This window comes from Anabrus simplex, chromosome 3 (genome assembly GCF_040414725.1).
Source record: "Anabrus simplex isolate iqAnaSimp1 chromosome 3, ASM4041472v1, whole genome shotgun sequence".
Taxonomy (NCBI): Eukaryota; Metazoa; Arthropoda; class Insecta; order Orthoptera; family Tettigoniidae; genus Anabrus; species Anabrus simplex.
The window spans coordinates 284,573,180-284,593,953 of NC_090267.1; the positions used below are offsets into that span (position 1 = coordinate 284,573,180).

A 20,774-nucleotide genomic window follows, 5' to 3' on the forward strand; every position below is an offset into this window, starting at 1 on the left:
TATATGACATTGTGCTAATTCCATATTACAAGTTTCAGGTACTACGATATCGCCATATCTGTTAACCAGACAATGCTGAGTTAAACTCAGGAAGTGATCCTGAGGGGTCTGGAGAGTGTTGTAATGAAGGCCGGATGATGGAATTAAGACCCGAGAGATGGGAGATGTCATCTTCCCGAAGCTATCAATATGATAAGTACCAAAAACAAGTGTCTTTCAGCTATTCTGTTACAGAGTTGCTTAAAGTAGAATAGATCAATTTATGGTGTCAGAATGTGACATGTGTAGGTAAACAACTTGAGTGATACCATATGATTGTCAATCATTATTTTATAACAGACATGGAGTGCTGTAACTTTCATCATGAATAATCCAGGAAAAAAACATAAATTTTTGCGTGCTATGTTTTGAATCAGAGTGTCTAACAGTATATATTAAGCAGGAAATTTTATGAAACGTGGTTATTGCATTTAGTAGAATAATGTCATCATACGTGAGCCTCAGTGTATTATTTGTTGCGTAGGTGACCATAAGATAGTTGACATGTGTTTAAATTGGAGTCATCCAAGATCATATTTTCACATCATATGCATAGCTTTCTCGAGAAGAATAATAGTATTGTCGGACTGATTATGATTTATGCATATGTATGGATGATGTAGTCTTCGAGAATAATGTGCTTGGATATTTAGAAGATGAATTGAATTTTACTTGAGCATGACGCGCATGTGGAATGAAAGAGATTTGAAGTAGGATTGTTGAAATGAAGTGAATGATTTGATATGCTATGTTGTTAGAAGATAATTCATTGGGGTTATGCATTGAACGATATAATGCAATCTTCGAAAAGTCCCGATGATATGTTATTGAAGTAAGGATTGATGATCGCCATGCATATGGATTTAATGGCGGTGATGATAGACAAGCACTTAGGCATGGATAGGCAAGTTCTTGATGATATTTTCGAAGGATACTGAAGTCGATAATGTGATAGTTATCAAAATGTGATAACCTATGATTTAATGTAAATGAGTTATATGCAGATGTGAATGGATGAAATAGAATCTTCGATACTGAATGACACCATGTAGAAGTGAACCATGTTGCAGATGAGAGGGATAGATCTTACTTCGGTAGTGTGTAGTTTGATTTCCTGCTAATGATATTCTTCTGGTAGCCCATAGAATTGGTAGTTAGCATTAAATGTAGATTTTTAGGATTTTCATGGAGAACACCAGAGGTTGCAGAATCATCGAGAGTCTTGAACATTTATTATTAGTGGTAACATTATTTTCAGGAAACTTATTGTCTAGATGTAGCTGTCGCAGATTTTCAGAGGATGCTGATTTCCAGTTGTACTGCATAACCTTAGTAATTAGAGAGGAATTTTGGTGTATTTCCATTTCTTTGGTCATACAGTTGATGTAAGCTACAACATTGTGAGCATGTCATGGGAGCACCCAAGTTGTTTTGTTAGATTTTGCTGAATTAGATAATAATTTAAAGAAATGATGGAATATTGAAAGACATGAATTTTTGGGGTCAACGAATGCGAGTGCCAAGGAATAAATATTTCTAATTTATTTTTTAACTAGGAAGCAAATGATGTAAAATAATGGAATCTGTAACATTAAAGTTAAGCCTTCAGCAACTCATATGTTGGTTTCTTTTCTTTTTTATTTTGACGGAATTATTGGATATATGAATTTAAGGTTAATAATGTGGCCAACATGTTTCAATTGTATTAAGAAAGCTTACCATTATGAATCATCGTAACTAACAAAAGTTAGACATTTACAGTTAATGATCATATTCAATTTTGAACAGATATCCAATCATGTAGTTGTTTCAATTATTTTGTAAAAATGAATTTCGTATAATGATATTCATTAAAACGGAATATCCTTCCAAAGAAAGAAAAATAATTCTTGGAATTCTCATTTATAGCTAAGTTTAGTAGGTTAGTATTGTACAGTCTTAAGTAATTGTTAAATATGCGCTACTGTTTGTCAGTCAAATCTCAAAGTCTAACTGTGGAATAATGTGACCGGACTCGTCCAACTTGCACGTCCCTTGAGTGGAGTTTCTTGCATCTCCACACGACACCAGCTGTGGCATAATATTAATGACTCGAACTCTGAACCAAAAATTCGTGTAAGGTCACAATAGTTATTTCCAGAATGTAAGTTTACAAACTAAGTAAAATCATCATCATTAGTTGTTTTGCTCACTGCTGAGCATCGTGATCTCATAACTCTATCATTTCTGCATTGCAGCCTTTATGAGATGTCTCCATCCAGAGCAGTTTTCAGCCTTCCTTAACATGATCTTAAGAGGTAGACCAGTGATCTTCTTTGCCTGATCTAACCATCTACTTGCTGTCCTTCCTTGTGGTCTACTGCCTTCAACTTTGTCTTGAAAAATGGTCTTTTCCAAATTCTCTCCTTCTCTTCTGAAAATGTGACCATGGAATTGTAAGTAACACTAACACGGGAAGGTAGATGTTTCTTGATGCTCAGTTCATTCAGAATGGAAACACTGGTTCTTCTTTCCATCCAGGATACATGCAGCATTCTCCACGAACACCATATCTCAAAGGCATCAATTCAACTTTTGTCTCCAACATTCACGGTCCAGGCCACACAGCCGTACAAAAAGAGTGAGAACACTAGTGATTCCACCAAGTGCATCTTCGTAGCTTTAGATATTACCCAGTTTTGTCAGACCTTAGTAAATTTAACCATTTCAGCACAACCTAGAACAATATGTCTTTTGATATCTATTTCACAGATTCCCATGTCATTGATGACTGACCCAAGCTGTACAAATTCCTTTACTATCTCCAGGTCTTTTAGACATCCTGTAAGTTGGATCTGACCTTGCCGATCAACTACCATTAGTTTGGTCTTTTTCACGTTTATCTCTAGACCATAATGAAGACTAATATTCTTCACTCTTGTGAACAGGTCAGTGATTGCTTCTTCACGTTCAGCTATAAGGGAAGTGTCATCTGTAAATCGCAGGTTGCTCATTTTTATGCCACCAATTGAGATTCCACCATTCCAGCCATCGAGAGCTCTCTTGAAAACATACTCTGCATAGATGTTATAGAGTTGAGGTGATAATGTACAACCTTGCCTTACTCCATTTGTCACATTGAAAATGTCCAACAAATCATCATCCAGCTTTATGGCTGCTGCATGGTTTTTATAGAGACCATTCTTCTTTTCTTCTTTTTCTACTGCTTTTCCCACATCTGTGGGGTCACGGGTGCAAACTGCATCGCACATGTGGATTTTGCCCTGTTTTATGACCGAATGCCCTTCCTGACGCCAACCCTATATGGAGGGATGTAATCACTATTGCGTGTTTCTGTGGTGGTTGGTAGTGTGGTATGTTGTGTGAATATGAAGAGGAGAGTGTTGGGACATACACAAACACCCAGTCTCCAAGCCAGAAGAATTAATCAGAAGCGATTTAAATCCCTTGCCCAGCCGGGAATTGAACCCGAGACCCTCTGAACTGATGGGCAGTAAGCTGACCATTCAGCCAACGAGTTGATCTATAGAGACCATTCAATAATGATATTAAATGCAGTGCAACGAGAAATTCCTTTACCACCTGCCACAATTTGTCGCACATAACACAATCAAAGGCCTTTTCGTAGTCAAGGAAGCAAAAAAGGTAGGGAGACAAAACTCATGACTTTCTTCGATTATCTACCTAATGTTCAGGACTGACTCTCGTGTTCCTTGACCTGTAACAAAGCCTGTTTGTTCTGTGGATATCTAAGGTTGAGGGAATGGTTTTAAACAGTTATTTATTATGTAGAGCAGGACTTTGCTTGCATGAGATATTAATGCAACAGTACGATAATTTATTGGAACAATCCCTTACAGACCCCTTCTTTTGATGAGGGATTAGTACAGATGTTCACTTCTTGGGTCATTCACCAGTTTTCCACACTATATTACATACTCAATGTAAAACAAGCATGTCATCCTCCCCCATCACTTTCAGCATTCCTCTGGAAATACCATCAACATCTGGGGCTTTGTTGTTCTTCACATGACTGATAGCATTCATGATTTCACTGTAAAGAAAATCGGGTTCCTTGTCATACCTCACAGAAATTTCCTGTTTGGCAGAATTTTCTTCTTTACAATCCAGCATTTCACAGTATTGTTTCTATCGTTCTATTGCTTGACATCTTCATTTTCAATCACTCACGTACGTGGTTTGAACTCACGCGTAATGCTGTTAACTTTTAAAAAAAGATCACGTGTTTGATTCAACTTTTGATGGTGGTCTATTTCATCACAACTACTAATAAGGAGCCGTGTCTTGTCAGTTTTGAAATTGTGCTGTTTTTCGTGGCAAAGTTCGCTGTATGTTTCTTCGTCTTACTTGGTTTGTTATAAGTTAAAAGCTTCATTTTCCCGTATTGAACTGAGATTCACAATTAAAATATCAAGGAAGGTTCAACCTTTTCATTACAAAACGTGTTGCATAAGATGTTCACAACATAATATTTATTAAATAGTTAGAACCGGTTTCGACGCTCATTGCGTCATCATCAGCTACAAAAATCACAAATGGGCAAAGTACATGTCATAAAAATTGCATTAATAACTCTTGCATGGCTGAATACAAATGGTAGAATGCTTTTTCTTAAAAGCTAGAAGAACTTGAGTAAAATATGATGATGTGATGTGACATATAAAAGCATAGTAGTTTGATGGGTAAGTGTTGTGCATAAAATTGAACTGATGCTTTGAACATAAAAGTCTGAATATGATGATAAAACGATGTGGTGAAAACAAATTAGTAAAATTGTCCACTCTTCTGATGTTCAATTCAGGCACATAAGTCCAGGTCCGATGTTATATAGCAATACCAACAAAAAGATTTTGTCGAGGCCGGGACACCTGATGTTGGGCGATTGAATAAGGTTGATCCTCGAATTAGTCTCAGCTCAACAAGGTGGTGAGTCTTAAAAGAGAGGAAAGAAAAACTAAGTTATTGAAATGGAAGTCTAAATGGAGTCGCGGCCAAGGATGATAGGATATGAGACTCACCTTGTTTAGCGTGCTGAGTGTGTGGTGTAAGAAGAGTTGTGGACAAGTGAGATGGGTGTGACTGAGTAGCGAAGTTAGAGTGAGAGGGGCGGAAAGGGAGGGGGGGAGGGAGGGAAGTGGAGAAGAGAGGGGTAGGGAGGCGGAGTTTAAGGCGGGTCAGGAGGGCGGAGTGGCAGTGGTGTGGGACGTAAAAGAGTACTGTGGAGAGCGTGAAAGATCGATTTTCCTCCCGTTGTTGTTATACCTCTAAAGACTTCTATTAGGAAGTCGAAAAGAATGTTGGATTTTTCTGAGATTTCGTTAAGATTTAAGTTAGGGTTAAAAAATTGGTCTAGGTGAATAAAACAGTTCTCCGTAACATCGAGTAAAGGGCCTTTATTTATGTTTTTGAGAATTTCTAGGTCTTGTTCTATGGTAGTAAAATTATGCTTTAAGTCATGTATATGTTGGCCTATTGCGGAAAATCTATTATATCTGATGGCATTAACGTGTTCTAAGTATCTAACTTTGAAGCTGCGCCCGGTCTATCCGATGTATGAGGAAAAACAGTTATTGCATTGAAAATGGTAAACGCCTGACATTGCATAAATGTCAGACCTGTTAACTGATTTGGAATTGTGAACTATATCTATGTTTCTATTGCTGGTTCTGTAAGAAATTTTAATATTATGTTTCTTGAAAATATTCGTTACACTGTGTATGTTTTCGTTAAAGGTGAAGGTGGCGAATAGGGCAGGGTTATGTCTTTCTTTGGTTAATGTTGTCTTTAGTCCATGTTTACATTTGTTAATGATGCGTTCTATGAATGAGGTGTTATAACCGTTGAATTTAGCAATGGCACGAATGGTGTTCAATTCCTTCTTTAGGTTTTCCTTGGATAACGGTATTTTTAGTGCACGGTCTACCATACTATAGTAAGTAGCACATTTATGTGCGTGTGGATGTGTAGAGTCATTTCTGATAGTAGTCGCTGTTTGGGTTGGTTTTCTGTAGATATTGTATTCTAAAGAAGAAGGATGTCATTTAATTGTAAGGTCTAAAAAATTGATCGAGTAATTGGACTCAGATTCTAATGTGAATTTTATATTAGAATCAATCTTGTTTAAGTTATTAAGAGTGGTAGCTGCATTAACCATTCTATCATCTAGAATAACCAGAGTATCATCAACATATCTAGACCAGAAGTGTATATTTGAAAAAGTGTTATTGGTATTAATTGCAGTGTCTTCTAGGAAATCTATGTAAATTTCAGCCAAAATTCCTTCTTCTTTAGAATACAATATCTACAGAAAACCAACCCAAACAGCGACTACTATCAAAAATGACTCTACACATCCACACGCACATAAATGTGCTACTTACTATGGTATGGTAGACCGTGCACTAAAAATACCGTTATCCAAGGAAAACCTAAAGAAGGAATTGAACACCATTCGTGCCATTGCTAAATTCAACGGTTATAACATAGAAACATAGATATAGTTCACAATTCCAAATCAGTTAACAGGTCTGACATTTATGCAATGTCAGGCGTTTACCGTTTTCAATGCAATAACTGTTTTTCCTCATACATCGGACAGACCGGGCGCGGCTTCAACGTTAGATACTTAGAACACGTTAATGCCATCAGATATAATAGATTTTCCGCAATAGGCCGACATATACGTGACTTAAAGCATAATTTTACTACCATAGAACAAGACCTAGAAATTCTCAAAAACATAAATAAAGGCCCTTTACTCGACGTTACAGAGAACTGTTTTATTCACCTAGACCAATTTTTTAACCCTAACTTAAATCTTAACGAAATCTCAGAAAAATCCAACATTCTTTTCGACTTCCTAATAGAAGTCTTTAGAGGTATAAAAACCACGGGAGGAAAATCGATCTTTCACGCTCTCCACAGTACTCTTTTACGTCCCACACCACTGCCACTCCGCCCTCCTGACCCGCCTTAAACTCCGCCTCCCTACCCTTCTCTTCTCCACTTCCCCCCTCCCGCCCCCTTTCCACCCCTCTCACTCTAACTTCGCTACTCAGTCACACCCATCTCACTTGTCCACAACTCTTCTTACACCACACACTCAGCACGCTAAACAAGGTGAGTCTTATATCCTATCATCCTTGGCCGCGACTCCATTTAGACTTCCATTTCAATAACTTAGTTTTTCTTTCCTCTCTTTTAAGACTCACCACCTTGTTGAGCTGAGACTAATTCGAGGATCAACCTTATTCAATCGCCCAACATCAGGTGTCCCGGCCTCGACAAAATCTTTTTGTTGGTATTGCTATATAACATCGGACCTGGACTTATGTGCCTGAATTGAACATCAGAAGAGTGGACAATTTTACTAATTTGTTTTCACCACATCGTTTTATCATCATATTCAGACTTTTATGTTCAAAGCATCAGTTCAATTTTATGCACAACACTTACCCATCAAACTACTATGCTTTTATATGTCACATCACATCATCATATTTTACTCAAGTTCTTCTAGCTTTTAAGAAAAAGCATTCTACCATTTGTATTCAGCCATGCAAGAGTTATTAATGCAATTTTTATGACATGTACTTTGCCCATTTGTGATTTTTGTAGCTGATGATGACGCAATGAGCGTCGAAACCGGTTCTAACTATTTAATAAATATTATGTTGTGAACATCTTATGCAACACGTTTTGTATTGAAAAGGTTGAACCTTCCTTGATATTTTACTTGGTTTGAACGCCACATTTCTTCAGTATGCTCCTCTCTTCTATCAGCAGTGCAGTGGTGTTCGATATCCAGGGGTGCTTAGCTTGGGGAGGCTTAGTAATTGGCTCAGGGAGAGAAGAGCTAATGATTGTCTTAAGGTTGTCCCAAGCAAAATAATCATATGCAATAATTTTCAAATATTCTTAAAGCTGTGAACGCATTATGTTTCTTTAAAGTTAGTTTAGAATATAGGAAGGAAGTTCAAATTTCCTAAATTCTATATAAATATAACTGAGATATTAATGAGAATGTGATATCATAGAGCTATAAATCAGAGGCCAGAAATAAAGAGTAATGGATTGTGATGTCTTGGGTATTTGGAATGAATGCTAGAGAATAGGAGTTTAAATATGAGAGGCCAGTAGGACATCATGTGAGGACCAGGTGGAAAAAGATATAAGGATGATGGGAGTCAGAAGATGAACGACCAAAGCAATGAACAGAGACAGTGGACAGGCCCTCCATAGGCTGTGCCATCAACGAGTAAGTACAATAAGAAAGTAAAAGTAATGCATATTATACATCATAAAAAATTACGTTACTAATTTATGAGTATTGCTACAGTATATTACAGTAAAGTAAGAATGAGACTACTTTTCTGTTTTCATGTAAAATCAATATTATTAGTACAAACATTACTATATATTGATGCCTTTTCAAAACTGATCTTGGACCGATGACCTTTGATGTTAGGTCCCGTAAAATAACAAGCATCATCATCAAAACTGATCTTCCATAGGTATTAAAGAAAAGTATAAACTTATATCAACAGGATTATTTTATTACCTTTAGGGATATTTTCTCCACCATAGATATCAAGCCTTTGGCCTTCTGTTGGTCCATACTGAACTCCAAGGACACAAGGTACTGCTGCCTTTGCTGCCTCACTAGCTGTTATAAAGAACAATTATTGTACACAGATAGTGATAAAATATTCTTCATATTTTTTGTGTAAAATGTAGAGTTCAATAAATTTTTGGTCTGAAACAAGCCATGTCTATAGCATCTCACCTCCATAACCTTGCATGCTAATTCTGGGAGAGCAATGTAAGGGAAGTTAACCAAATATCACACATATTCTTAATACTGCACACTTATATTTCTGTCCCGGTAATATCTGCCACCTTTTGGAAATGAGTGAGATTACTTACTTGCATTTGTATGCATTTTTATTGTTTTCATGGGAAAAAGTGCTTTTTATATCTAACTTTTAAGGCAGGCTGAGCCATTGGTTCATACACAATTTTATCAGTGAATGAGCACATGGCAATAATTTTTCAGGAAATAAGTGAGATGTAGACTACTTACTTATACAACTATCCTAGACTGCATAGTAAGAAGAGGGCACATAAGTCTCCAGTAAGACCCCAAAAAAGTTGCAAAATGGTACAACAAAATAGATGCAAAAAAAAAAAAAAGCCTTGTAGTAACCTGTGGAAAAATAAATGTAACTGAGAAAAAAGCCTACAAATGAAGGAAAAGAAAATTTTTATTTTGTTCTGACTCACACAATGATCAGTAAGATCCTCTCGTGGGGGAAATGGATGATGATGATGATAGTAATGACTAGGGCTGGTATACTGCTGCAGTTGCATATATATTTATTTGTCACAGAAGGTACATTGCAAAATTAGTGATAAATATGTTTTAGAAGAAAAGGAGCCAAATTCAGTGTCATTTTAGGGGCATTTTTTGTTGTTGCATATTTAACCAATTTTGTGAGATATAGCAGTTTTAGTGTGTTTTAAGGCTTTTTGGGGCATCTTTTAATCATGCTTGCATTTGTAGGCATTTTTATTGTTTTCACAAGAAAGAGTTACTTTTTTAATTATTATTAATTGAGAACAACTACAACCCCTCTGCTGGGCTGAGTGGCTCAGATGGTTGAGGCGCTGTCCTTCTGACCCCAACTTGGCAGGTTGGATCCTGGCTCAGTCCGGTGGTATTTGAAGGGGCTCAAATACGACAGCCTCATGTTGGTAGATTTAATGGCACGTAAAAGAACTCCTGTACAATTATGTTCCGGCACCTCGGCATCTCCAAAAACCATAAAAGTAGATAAAAGTAGTTAGTGAGATGTTAAGCAAATAATAATAATAATAATAGCCCTGAATTGAGTAGGGGTTAGGCATCACTCTACGCGAGACACTGGGGCGGGGGCCCTCAACCCCGACACGGCGCGTCCCAATGGCTGATAGGGAAAGTTCCTGCAGATATGCAGGACAAGTGTGAATGAGGCCTAGCCAAATAAGCACCCGCGGATCAACTGAGGGAATGCGAATATGGTCAACGGCCTCGACAGCAGAAGAGGATATATCCCAATGGCTGAGAGGGCGGATGAACTTACTGAACACAAACCATCTAGCAGCGTCTGTACCTCATGTTAGAGGCGGCTGTGAAAGGCGTCTGTACCCCATGTTAGGGGCGGCCTCATTAAAATCCTGACAGTAGGTATAAAATGCAACCCATCATTGATGGAGGAAATGAATAATAGAAATGAGCCTCGGAAAAGGACGCTACCCGAGGGTCGTCGGGGCACGCGTGGAGCTGGTGCTGAGCGTGACAGCAGGCAAGCCACCAGTGACATGATGCTGATCAGACGGGCACATGTCGGGTCACCCGAAAATTCTACAGCCGACAATTCAGCTAGGAGAACTCAACAGCTACCTACTTCTCCTGCTGAAGATGTTTCAGAAGTTCAGCTGACCACCAAGGCAGGTAAACCAAGGCAGCGCTTGAAATGGACAGATGATATGAATAAATTCATAATGCGCTCCTACTTTATAGCTACGAACTTAGAGAAAGACCTTACAACGTACAGGAAAGATATGCACAGGTTGTTTGTGGACAAATTCCCCCAGTACTCCTTTGTCACTGAACAAAGAGTTGCAGACCAAAGACGTGCAATAGTAACCAACAACAGACTTCCTGCCACAATAATTCAAAACCTTAAGGAAGAAGCTGCTAAAATTCTAGCTACGAGGCCGAGCAGTGAAGGCAACTCCATCTCAATGCCTCAAATTCGTCAGGATGATTCTGGAAGAAAAGAACCACAGGAAGAAAAATCTGTGGAAATAAGAGAAACTGGTAATTTCTCAGGTGCTGATGAAGCACGTCATGCTGAAGACATGTTTAAAGAGGCAATGGCGGAGTTCGTGGGTCTCAAAGTGAACTATAGACCAAAACTGCCCAAAATTCGAGGAACACCAATGAGCAAAAAAACCTTGTAAGTCCTGTAAATAACATTCTACAGCAGTATATAGAAGAATCCAGTAGCATAGAGGAAACAAACACCCTCTTTTATTGCGCAACAGTAACTGTGGTTAGGATGAACAACCAAAATCTAATACCCATCTCCAGAAGCTCTTGTAAGAACGCAGATTCAGAATACATTCCACCATGGCAACGTTGATTACAAAGTGATATCCAAGAGCTAAGAAAAACCATTGGTCAACTTTCCGCATACCTCTGTAACAAAACTAAAATGAAAACTAACAGAAACTTGAGGAATGTGTTCAGGAAAATTAACACCCACACAAATGAACCCGAGCACAGAGAAAAGGTCAAAGAATACATTGAGACCCAAAAACAAAAGTTGTGTGCAAAAGCAGCAAGGCTCAGGAGGTACAAAGAGTCTCGAGCTAGGAAAATGCAAAACAACCTTTTCTCCAAGAATGAGGGCCAATTCTACAGAACACTCAAGCAAAATCAGCAAACTAAGGCAGAAGAACTTCCAAGTATGCAGGACACGGAAGACTTTTGGAAACGTATTTGGTGTACCAACACAGTCCACAATACAAACAAAACATGGATTAAGGAAGAGAAAAACAACAATGGTTATGCAGAAATGTGTTTTGATACCATAGAAGAAAGCCATGTGAGTAATGCTGTCAGGAGAACTCAAAGTTGGAAAGCACCTGGTACAGACAAAATACAAAATTTTTGGTATCTTGCATCCACAAGAAAATAGCTCAACAATTCACTTATCTCATGCATCATCCTGAAGAGTGTCCTGAATTTCTTACATCAGGAATTACATACCTCCTACCTAAGAAAGGTGGAAATGGTAAAGATCCATCAGCTTACAGATCAATAACTTGTCTACAAACAATCTACAAACTTTTTACATCCATACTCACAGAAGAAATGTATAAACATATCAGCAACCATAACATTCTGACTGAGGAGCAGAAAGGATGCAAAATGTCATCACTAGGGTGCAAAGAACAGATAATCATAGACTTCGTTGTAACACAACAAGCAATACACTCACAAAGGAACCTGTACACAGCGTATATAGATTATCAGAAAGCATTTGACTCAGTTCCCCACTCATGGTTAAAAGAAGTATTTCATTTGTACAGGATCAGTCCTGCCATAATTCATTTTCTTGAAGTTACTATGAACAATTGGAAGACAATGCTCTGCACTAAGACAGAAAATAAGTGTATTATGTCCAACACAATTAAAATTGAACATGGTATATTTCAAGGAGATTCATTAAGTCCTCTGTGGTTTTGCCTTGCAATGAATCCCCAATCCAATCTTCTAAAAGCTACTGGTTTTGGATTTGATATTAAATATAACAATGGGAAACACAGAATATCTCATTTGTTTTATATGTATGATCTGAAAGTGTATTCCCACAACGAAACACAAATGAACGCCCTGCTGAATATAATAGACTCTTACTCATCTGATGTGGGAATGATGTTGGGAGTAAAGAAATGTAAGCTGCTAACAATTGAACATGGTCGGTACACAAATTCCCAACCATATGAGCTCCATACCGGATCTTTAATTGAGGGAATGACACAAACAGAGACATACAAGTACCTTGGATTTGCTCAGAATACAACTCTGGAGCACAAGAAAATCAAACAGGAACTCGCTGATAAATATACATCGAGGTTGCATCAGATTTTGCACAGCTACCTAAATGCCAAGAACAAAATTAAAGCAATAAACACGTACGCTATTCCAACCCTTGTTTATTCATTCAGAATTCTGAAATGGTCTGCTACAGCATACAAAGAAAAACGAGAACTTTGCTCACCACCTATAGATTACATCATCCCAATTCATGCATGGAAAGGGTCACTCTCCCACGAAAATCAGGAGGCCGAGGAGTACTGGATCTTCAAGTCATGCTCCTGAATCAGATAAAGAACCTACGGAGATACTTCCATAAAAAGCAAGAAAACAGCCTTCTCCATAAAGCTGTAGTACTTGCTGACAAGTACACTGTTCTGTATCCATACAATGCCTCTGACCCACATACAATTCACCAAGTATCCCTGCAGGAGAAAGAAAGAAAATGGCAAGAGAAGACCCTCCACGGAAAATACTACAGCAATCTAAACCAACAGAGCATAGACAAGAATGTGTCGTGTATGTGGTTACAAAGTGGGCGCTTATTTGGGGAGACAGAGGGATTTGCAGTTGCTATACAAGACCAAGTAATAGCTACAAACAATTACAAAAAGTACATCATCAAAGACACCAGCGTACTGTCCGACAAATGCAGATGATGCTCCGTTCATCTCGAGACCATCGACCATATACCTGCGGGCTGCCCAGTACTTGCCCCCATAGAATACACGAGACGACACAATCATGTCTCGGGAATCATACACCAGGTACTTGCTCAGGAAAACCAATTAATTCAGGAGCGTATCTCTTATTACAAGTACCATCCAACACCATTCCTGGAGAACGAATTGATTAAGCTTTACTGGGACACTGCTGTAGTGACAGACAAAACAGTCAACCATAACAGGCCAGACATCATACTTGTAAACAAGAAAACTGGGACGACTTTCATTATTGATATCGCTATCCCCAATGACACCAACAATGACAGGAAGTACAGTGAAAAAATCTCCAAGTACAAAGAACTTACAGAAGAGATAAAGAGGATCTGGAAGATGAAACTGGTACGAATAGTTCCTGTGATTCTGTCAGTCAACGGCCTCATTCCACACACACTTCACAAGAGTCTGCGAGAACTGGGTCTTCCACCGAACATCTACAAAATTATGCAACGTTCTGTCCTCCTGTCAACATGCAACATTGTGCAATCGTTCCTCTCGCAAGAATGAAGATCCCGTGATCTACAGTTTTGTATATACCTGTACATCAACGTTTGTATTATAATGTGTAAATACTTTAATTATGTAAGGCACTTGGTGCATCCTGTGCCCCATTACTACCCATATTTCCTGTGGAGAAGTGTATGAATAATAATAATAATAATAATAATAATAATAATAATAATAATAATAATAATAATAATACCCGTGTGGGGATTTACCGGTTACCTCCATCGGGCGCGTCCCATTGGAAATGGGGATGCTCGCTGGCTCTGCCGCTAGCAGAGTCAGAGGGTAGTAGGGAAATAAAATACCACCGTGAAAAAAAAAAACTGGTCCCTTGCCAGGGTTACGGCGAAGACTGGTAAATGACCAGAAGCCAGAAAACATCTTGAGGCAACCTCTAGGGCTAACAACCCTAGTTGTAAAAGAATGGGTACCCGTCCAAAGCAAAGTCAAGTCAAAAAGCATGATGGCACAACATTTCAAGAAACATACCCCAGGGGTTAAATCTTCGGATAAATCCCTCGTCGTGAACGCCACGGCGCACGAGTCTCGTTCGGATTCTGGGAGAGACTCGACATCATGCAAGAGACGAGTCGGAGTGTCTCGGTGTACCCCGAAGAGTCAAAAACTCAGGCCAAAATCTAAAACCTTTCTAGCAACTTTCAACATAAATTCACTTACACAAACTGGCAAGCTGAAAACCCTCACCAAAGCTCTTCACGAAAATCAGATATCCATAATGGCCCTACAGGAAGCAAGGTACCCAGATGAAGAGATTTTTGAATCCGAAGGCTATCGATTTTTCAAGAGCAAAGCGCAAAGAGGAATCCTCAATGGAGCTGTGATGCTTGGAACCGCGTTTGCTGTTAGAACCAAGATCCTTAAATTGGTTGCAAATTTCGAACCTATGAATGACAGATTGTCTACACTCACAATTAAATGCGCAAACAAAACCTATGCCCTAGTTAACGCACATGCTCCTACAAACGATAAGAACAAGTCTGATCCAGACGAAGTTGATCATTTCTGACCTACTGGATGAAAAATTAAACAAAATCCCCAAACACCATGTCAAGCTTCTTTTGGGTGACTTCAATGCCCAACTAGGTCGTGAACAGAAGTACAAGAAAGTTACAGGAAATTAACCTGCTCACAAAAGAACCAATCCCAACGGCAAAAGACTGGTGTCCATTTGCGAAAATCACAACCTGCAGGTCATGTCAACCCACTTTCGCTATCTACCCAGAAAGCAAATGACTTGGCGTTCTCCCGTCCAAGCTCTCGGAGAGTTCCAAATTGATCATGTTGCAATCTCCAGGGGAAACAGCCCTGAGATTATGAATGTCAAGGTAAAGAAAGGCATCAATGTGGCTTCAGATCATTATATGTCTCTTATCAAATTCAAACCAATTCCAGCAAACACAAGGAAGACAACCAAACAGATCACACGCTTCGACAATGATAAACTTCGGCAAAGGGTCGAGGAGTTCCAGGAGAATGCTAGACCAAATGACTGTGACTTTAACAACACCAAAAGTCTCCTTGTTGAGGCCGCCAAAGACGTTGCAGAAATCAAGAGAAGCAAAAGGCATGCCTGGTCGAATGGTACCTGCGAATCAGTCCTCCAAGAAAGACTCAATGCGTGGAAACAGTACTACTCTACAAAATCAGAAAATGATTGGGAAACCTACAAAACCCAACGTGCCCAAGCAGCTAGGGTGTTCAGAACTGAGAAACGTAAATACGAAAAATCTCTCATTGAAAAGATAGAACAAAACTTTAGGAAGAATGAAAGCAGAGAGTACTACAGAGCCTTCAAATGCAAACTCACAGGCTGTAAACCACCATCTCTATGCTTTGAGCGAAAGGGCAGCACAATGGCGACGTCAAATGAAGAAATTTGCAGCATTCTGGCAGATTACTTCAAGAATTTACTTAATTGCTCTAAACCGCAAAGCGCCATTGAGATCAAGGAACCCTTACTCAGGTACCCAGATTCCAGACCACCCGACAGAGATGAAATCAAGCACCACATTACCCATCTCAAAAATAACAAAGCGCCGGGGGAAGACTCAGTAGTAGCAGAACTATGGAAATATGCCCCAGAGGAATCACTTGATATCTTGCAAAAGCAAATAGAAGAAATCTGGAACAAGGAGACCCTACCCGAAGATTGGAAAATAGCTTTGATCCATCCATTACACAAAAAAGGCAGCATGAAGAACATGAACAACTACAGAGGAATATCTTTGCTACCCGTGACTTACAAAATTCTATCACTTGCCATCCTGGAGCATTTGGAAGCACAAGTCGAACATCAAATAGGTGAATACCAAGGAGGGTTCAGAAAAGACCTTGTGAGATGAACAGCAGCTAGTTAGTATGATAGTAAGCAGGATGAAAAGTCAGGTTATAAGTTTCACCAAGAGGAAAAGTCCTCTCTGTTTTAATTATTGTATTGGTGATGCGATAGTACCTCATGAGAATCGCTGTAAGTACTTAGGTGTTTATATGAGGAGGGCTTTATAATACTGGGACACCCTCTCTCCAGCAGTCACAAATACGGAGGGCCCAAGCTCAGGGTATGGGCAAAGAACCCAACGTCATCAGTGGTGGAGAAGGTGGACTTCAGTACGGCTTCAGTGGCGGAAGAGGGAAACTTGTAGCATCTGTACTCCAGAGGAGCGGCCTAAAACAACACCGGGCAGGAGGAATAAAATGTCTTTGCGAGTGGCGACCCCATCGTAATAATAGCCTATATATGGTATGGTACTAGGAAATCAACCTTGGAAAAGGCTAGGGCGACCCCTGCTTAAAGCGATGTGCAGTTCTCAGGGTACTGGGGGAACTGTGAGAAATGGGCGACTAGTAACCAACATATAGATAGCAATAGTAAATCTTATGACCCTGACAGGAAAGGCAGAGGAAGTAGCAGATTTCATGGAGAAGGAGAATGAGGAAATGATGAGGCTGAATGAACTGAAATCGAAAGGTAATGGAAGGAATTGAGGAACGGATACACATTATACTGGAGTGGTGACCAAGAGTCAATCAACGGAGTGGGACTAATCATTTTGAAGCAATTGGAGAAGTATGTTGAAGTGGTAGAATATGTGTGACAGAATAATGAGGATTAGACTAAAGCTGGAGAATGAAGTGATGGACTTCATACAAGTGTATGCACCACAGACAGGAAACAGGAAAGAAGATATTCAATGATTCTTGGAGAAATTTTAGGTGTGGAAGTGGTTATTATGGGAGATCTGAAAGCACAGGTCGGAAACGAGAGACAACGAAAGGAAGAAGATACTGGACCACATGGATGTGGGAAAAAGAATTGCGAAGGAGAGGAACTAGTGGACTTCTGTGAAAGGAATGGACTTATAATGGGGAATACACGGTTTTGAAAGAAAAACAGCAGGAAAATTATGAGAAGAAGAAACAGAAACACAAAATCAGTACTGTAATTGACTACTTTTTGGTGGAAAGGACAAATTGCAGGAAGTTGATGGATGTGACAGCTTTACCAGGAGAAGCATTTGATGGGGACCATAGAGTTGTGATGGCAAAATTACGGTTGGGAAAAATGGAAAAACCAAAAGAGATAAGAGAAAGCAAAATAAAAGTATGGAAATTGAAACACAAAAATGTACAGGAAGATATTCAGGAGAGACTGAAGCAACAAATCCCAGTTACTGAAGTGGAAAATATAGAAGAGGAGTGGGCCAATTTTAAAAAAGCATTTGTTAGTGCAGCAGAGAGTGCTTGTGGCAGGATATCTACAAGAGTGAAAGAAAAGGAGACACCCTGGTGGAATGAAGAAGTGAGGAAAGTGGTGAAAGAAAAGAAGACAGCCTGTTGAGAATGGAACTGAGATCAAACAAAAGAAAAGGAAGTATTTCAACAGCAAACAGAGATGTAAGAAGGTAGTAGGAGGAGAAAAGAAGAGTTGGGAAGAATTTACACAAAAAATGGAAGCAGATGTAAGTGGCAGTAAAAGGATGCTGTATGGACTTATAAGAAGTAAGAGGACAGAAAGAGTTACCACAAAGCTAGTGAAAAAGGGGGATGGGGAACTGTTAACACCAACCAGAAGGTTTGGAAACCATGGTTAAAAAGAGACTAGGAAGAGAAATGTTAGAAATGGTGGAAGCAATGTACAACAACTGTGTTAACAGAGTGCTGACCCCAGCTGGAAAGAGAGAATGGTTTAGGAATAAGACTGGACTAATTATTTGGAAATGTCTCAGAAAACTTGGTGTACTGGAGTACCTTATTAGGAAGATCCAAATGCTATATACCAATTGCAAAAGCTGTGTCAGTATTGGAGATGGTCACTCTGAATGGTTCAATACAACCAAAGGAGTACAACTGGGAAGTGCCTTATCACCTCTTCTATTCATAGCAGTTATGAATACCATTTTAAAGGAACTAAAAGGAAAAGGTGATAAAAATCTTCAGGCTCTGGTGTTTGCAGATGGTGTGGCAATATGGGATGAAACAGACAAGGGAGTGCAAAATAATCTGAATGCATGGTGTAAGAAGTTTGATGATTATGAATTGAACCCATCAATAACAGTAGCACTGAAAATCAGCAGACATAATACAGAATGCAACATAAAACTACAGGACCACCAAGTTGAAGTAGTACACCAATTCAGATGTTTAGGAAGCATAATGGCTAGTAATAACAGAGCTGAGATAGAACTAACAAACAGAGCAACCAAAGGCTCTGTCCAGCCCCGTGGTGTAGAGGGCAACATGTCCGCCTGTCACTCGATGGCCCCAGGTTTGATTCCAGGCCGGGTCAAGGGTTTTTAATTGTAAATGATTAATATCCCTGGCCTGTAACTGCGTGTTTGTGTTGTCCTTAACGTTCCTTCCCTCACATTCAACACTTTACACTTCCACCATTTATATAATACAAACAGGTTCCTCACATATGGTGCAAGAAGGGGCAAAACATCTTCATAGGTCGACGCTCTGAAAAAATAGCATTTAAAAAGAACAAAGGCTCTAACGTTTACAGTATCGTTAGATACCTACAGAACAAAAATGATCCTGTACAAGTCACATTTCATTCCCATCCTTACATATTCTCTGGAAACCTGGACACTAACATCAAAGGATTGTAGTAGGATTCAAGCCTGTGAAATGAAATTTCTTAGAACTGACCTCCAAAAGCACGACTTGATCACGTGAAAAATGATGAGATCCGATCTAACCTAGGTCTGAATTAATCGGTGGAGGAAAGACTTAGGTCATCTAGACTTAAATGGTTTGGGCATGTTAAACGAACGAATAGCACAAGGTTACCATGTGCTTATTTGGAAAAGAGAATAACAGGTAGAAGACCAGCTGGAAGTCCAAGAAGAAGATGGATGGACCAACTGAGGGAAGACTTGGAGAGAAAAGGTTGGAATTGGGAATCTGTCCCGGACAACAACATCTTTTGGAATAGGCAACTTTGGAAGATGCTCATTTTCAAAGACCCTACCCAGCTCACTGGAAGGGCAAACCAATGATGATGAAGATGACTGGACTAAGAGAGGGGAGTGTGCTGTCACCTCTTTTGCTTATTATGGTCATGGATGAAATTGTAAAGGAAACAAAGGAAGCCTATGAAGATAAAGATGAAGATACTTCTATTTGCAGATGATGTTGTAATCTGGGGAGAAGTGCAACAACAACTAGATTACTGAACAAAAAAATTGAGAAATTTAGCATGATAAACAGTACAGAGAAAAGCAAGACTATGCTGATGTCGAGAGGGGAAAGGCAAGGATAGGGCACTGTGAAAATTGGAAGTCAGAGTCTGGAAATTGTGGACAGTTTTAAATACCTGGGAAGTGAATTAATGCACAATGCTAGGGTGGACATGGAGATTAGCAGGAGGGTACAGCAGAGTAATGCATTCTACCAAAAAGTAAGAAAACTTGTTTTGAGCAAAGAAGTACCAAGGAAAAGTAAAGAGATAATGTACAAAATGTACTATGTACCCATACTGACTTATGCTGCTGTGACTTGGACTTTGACTAGCAGGCAAGATAGTATAATTCAAGCCAGTGGGATGAAATTCCTAAGAACTATGATAGGAAAAACAAGGAAAGACAGAGTGAGAAATTCAGATGTTAGGAGGGAAGTTGGGATAGGAAAGCCACATGAGAGAGTTGAAAAGAATAAACTAAGGTGGTTTGGACATGTAAAGAGGATGGAGGAGAATAAAATTCCAAGACAGATGCTGGAGGCAAAGTGAAAGGGCAAGAGAGTAAGAGGAAGATCTAGAACAAGATGGATTGAATCAGTGAAGAGCGGCATAATAAGATGGACAAGATCGTGGAAGAGGAATGGTGGAAGGAAAAAGGAAGATGGAGAAGTATCCTAAATACCCCGTCCTGGCAGGGGCTGGATAAGGGGAAATGATGATGATGATGATGATGATGATGATGATGAGGAAAGATCTTCATTGAGGTAATCACATTAATATGTTGTAAATGAAGGTTACAAATCTCTTCATATGGTTATGAGTGTATTAATCAGTGGCACGCGGTGAACACATTTGTTACCCCAGCTGCAAAAAATAAAATAAAAAGCAATCGCATCCCCATCACTCTCTCTCTCTAAAGCCAACTTTTCTATTTTGTAAGCTCACTCGACAACTGTGACTGTGATGGCTCTAAACAACAATAGCAAGTCCCAATACACTCATGTCCGCATGTGTGAGCATGTGATCGCTTACAACCAATCAGTATGATAAAGATGTTGATTCCCATAGGAAACCTGAAATATATGTTCCAAATGAGTAAATTTATAATACCAATATAGTTGGTCCATTAGTGGAC

At 39.2% G+C, this 20,774-nt stretch overlaps 1 protein-coding gene across 3 annotated transcripts in view; it reads right to left on the bottom strand.

Annotated features, from left to right (window-relative positions):
• Window positions 1-20,774, bottom strand: part of KFase (kynurenine formamidase) — a 238,476-nt gene that overhangs the window by 105,750 nt on the left and 111,952 nt on the right. For all 3 annotated transcript variants that reach the window (XM_068226675.1, XM_068226674.1, XM_067143075.2), the window contains exon 3: window positions 8,621-8,725. In XM_068226675.1, coding sequence (XP_068082776.1) covers window positions 8,621-8,725 — 105 coding nt within the window. The remainder of the gene's footprint in view (window positions 1-8,620; window positions 8,726-20,774) is intronic.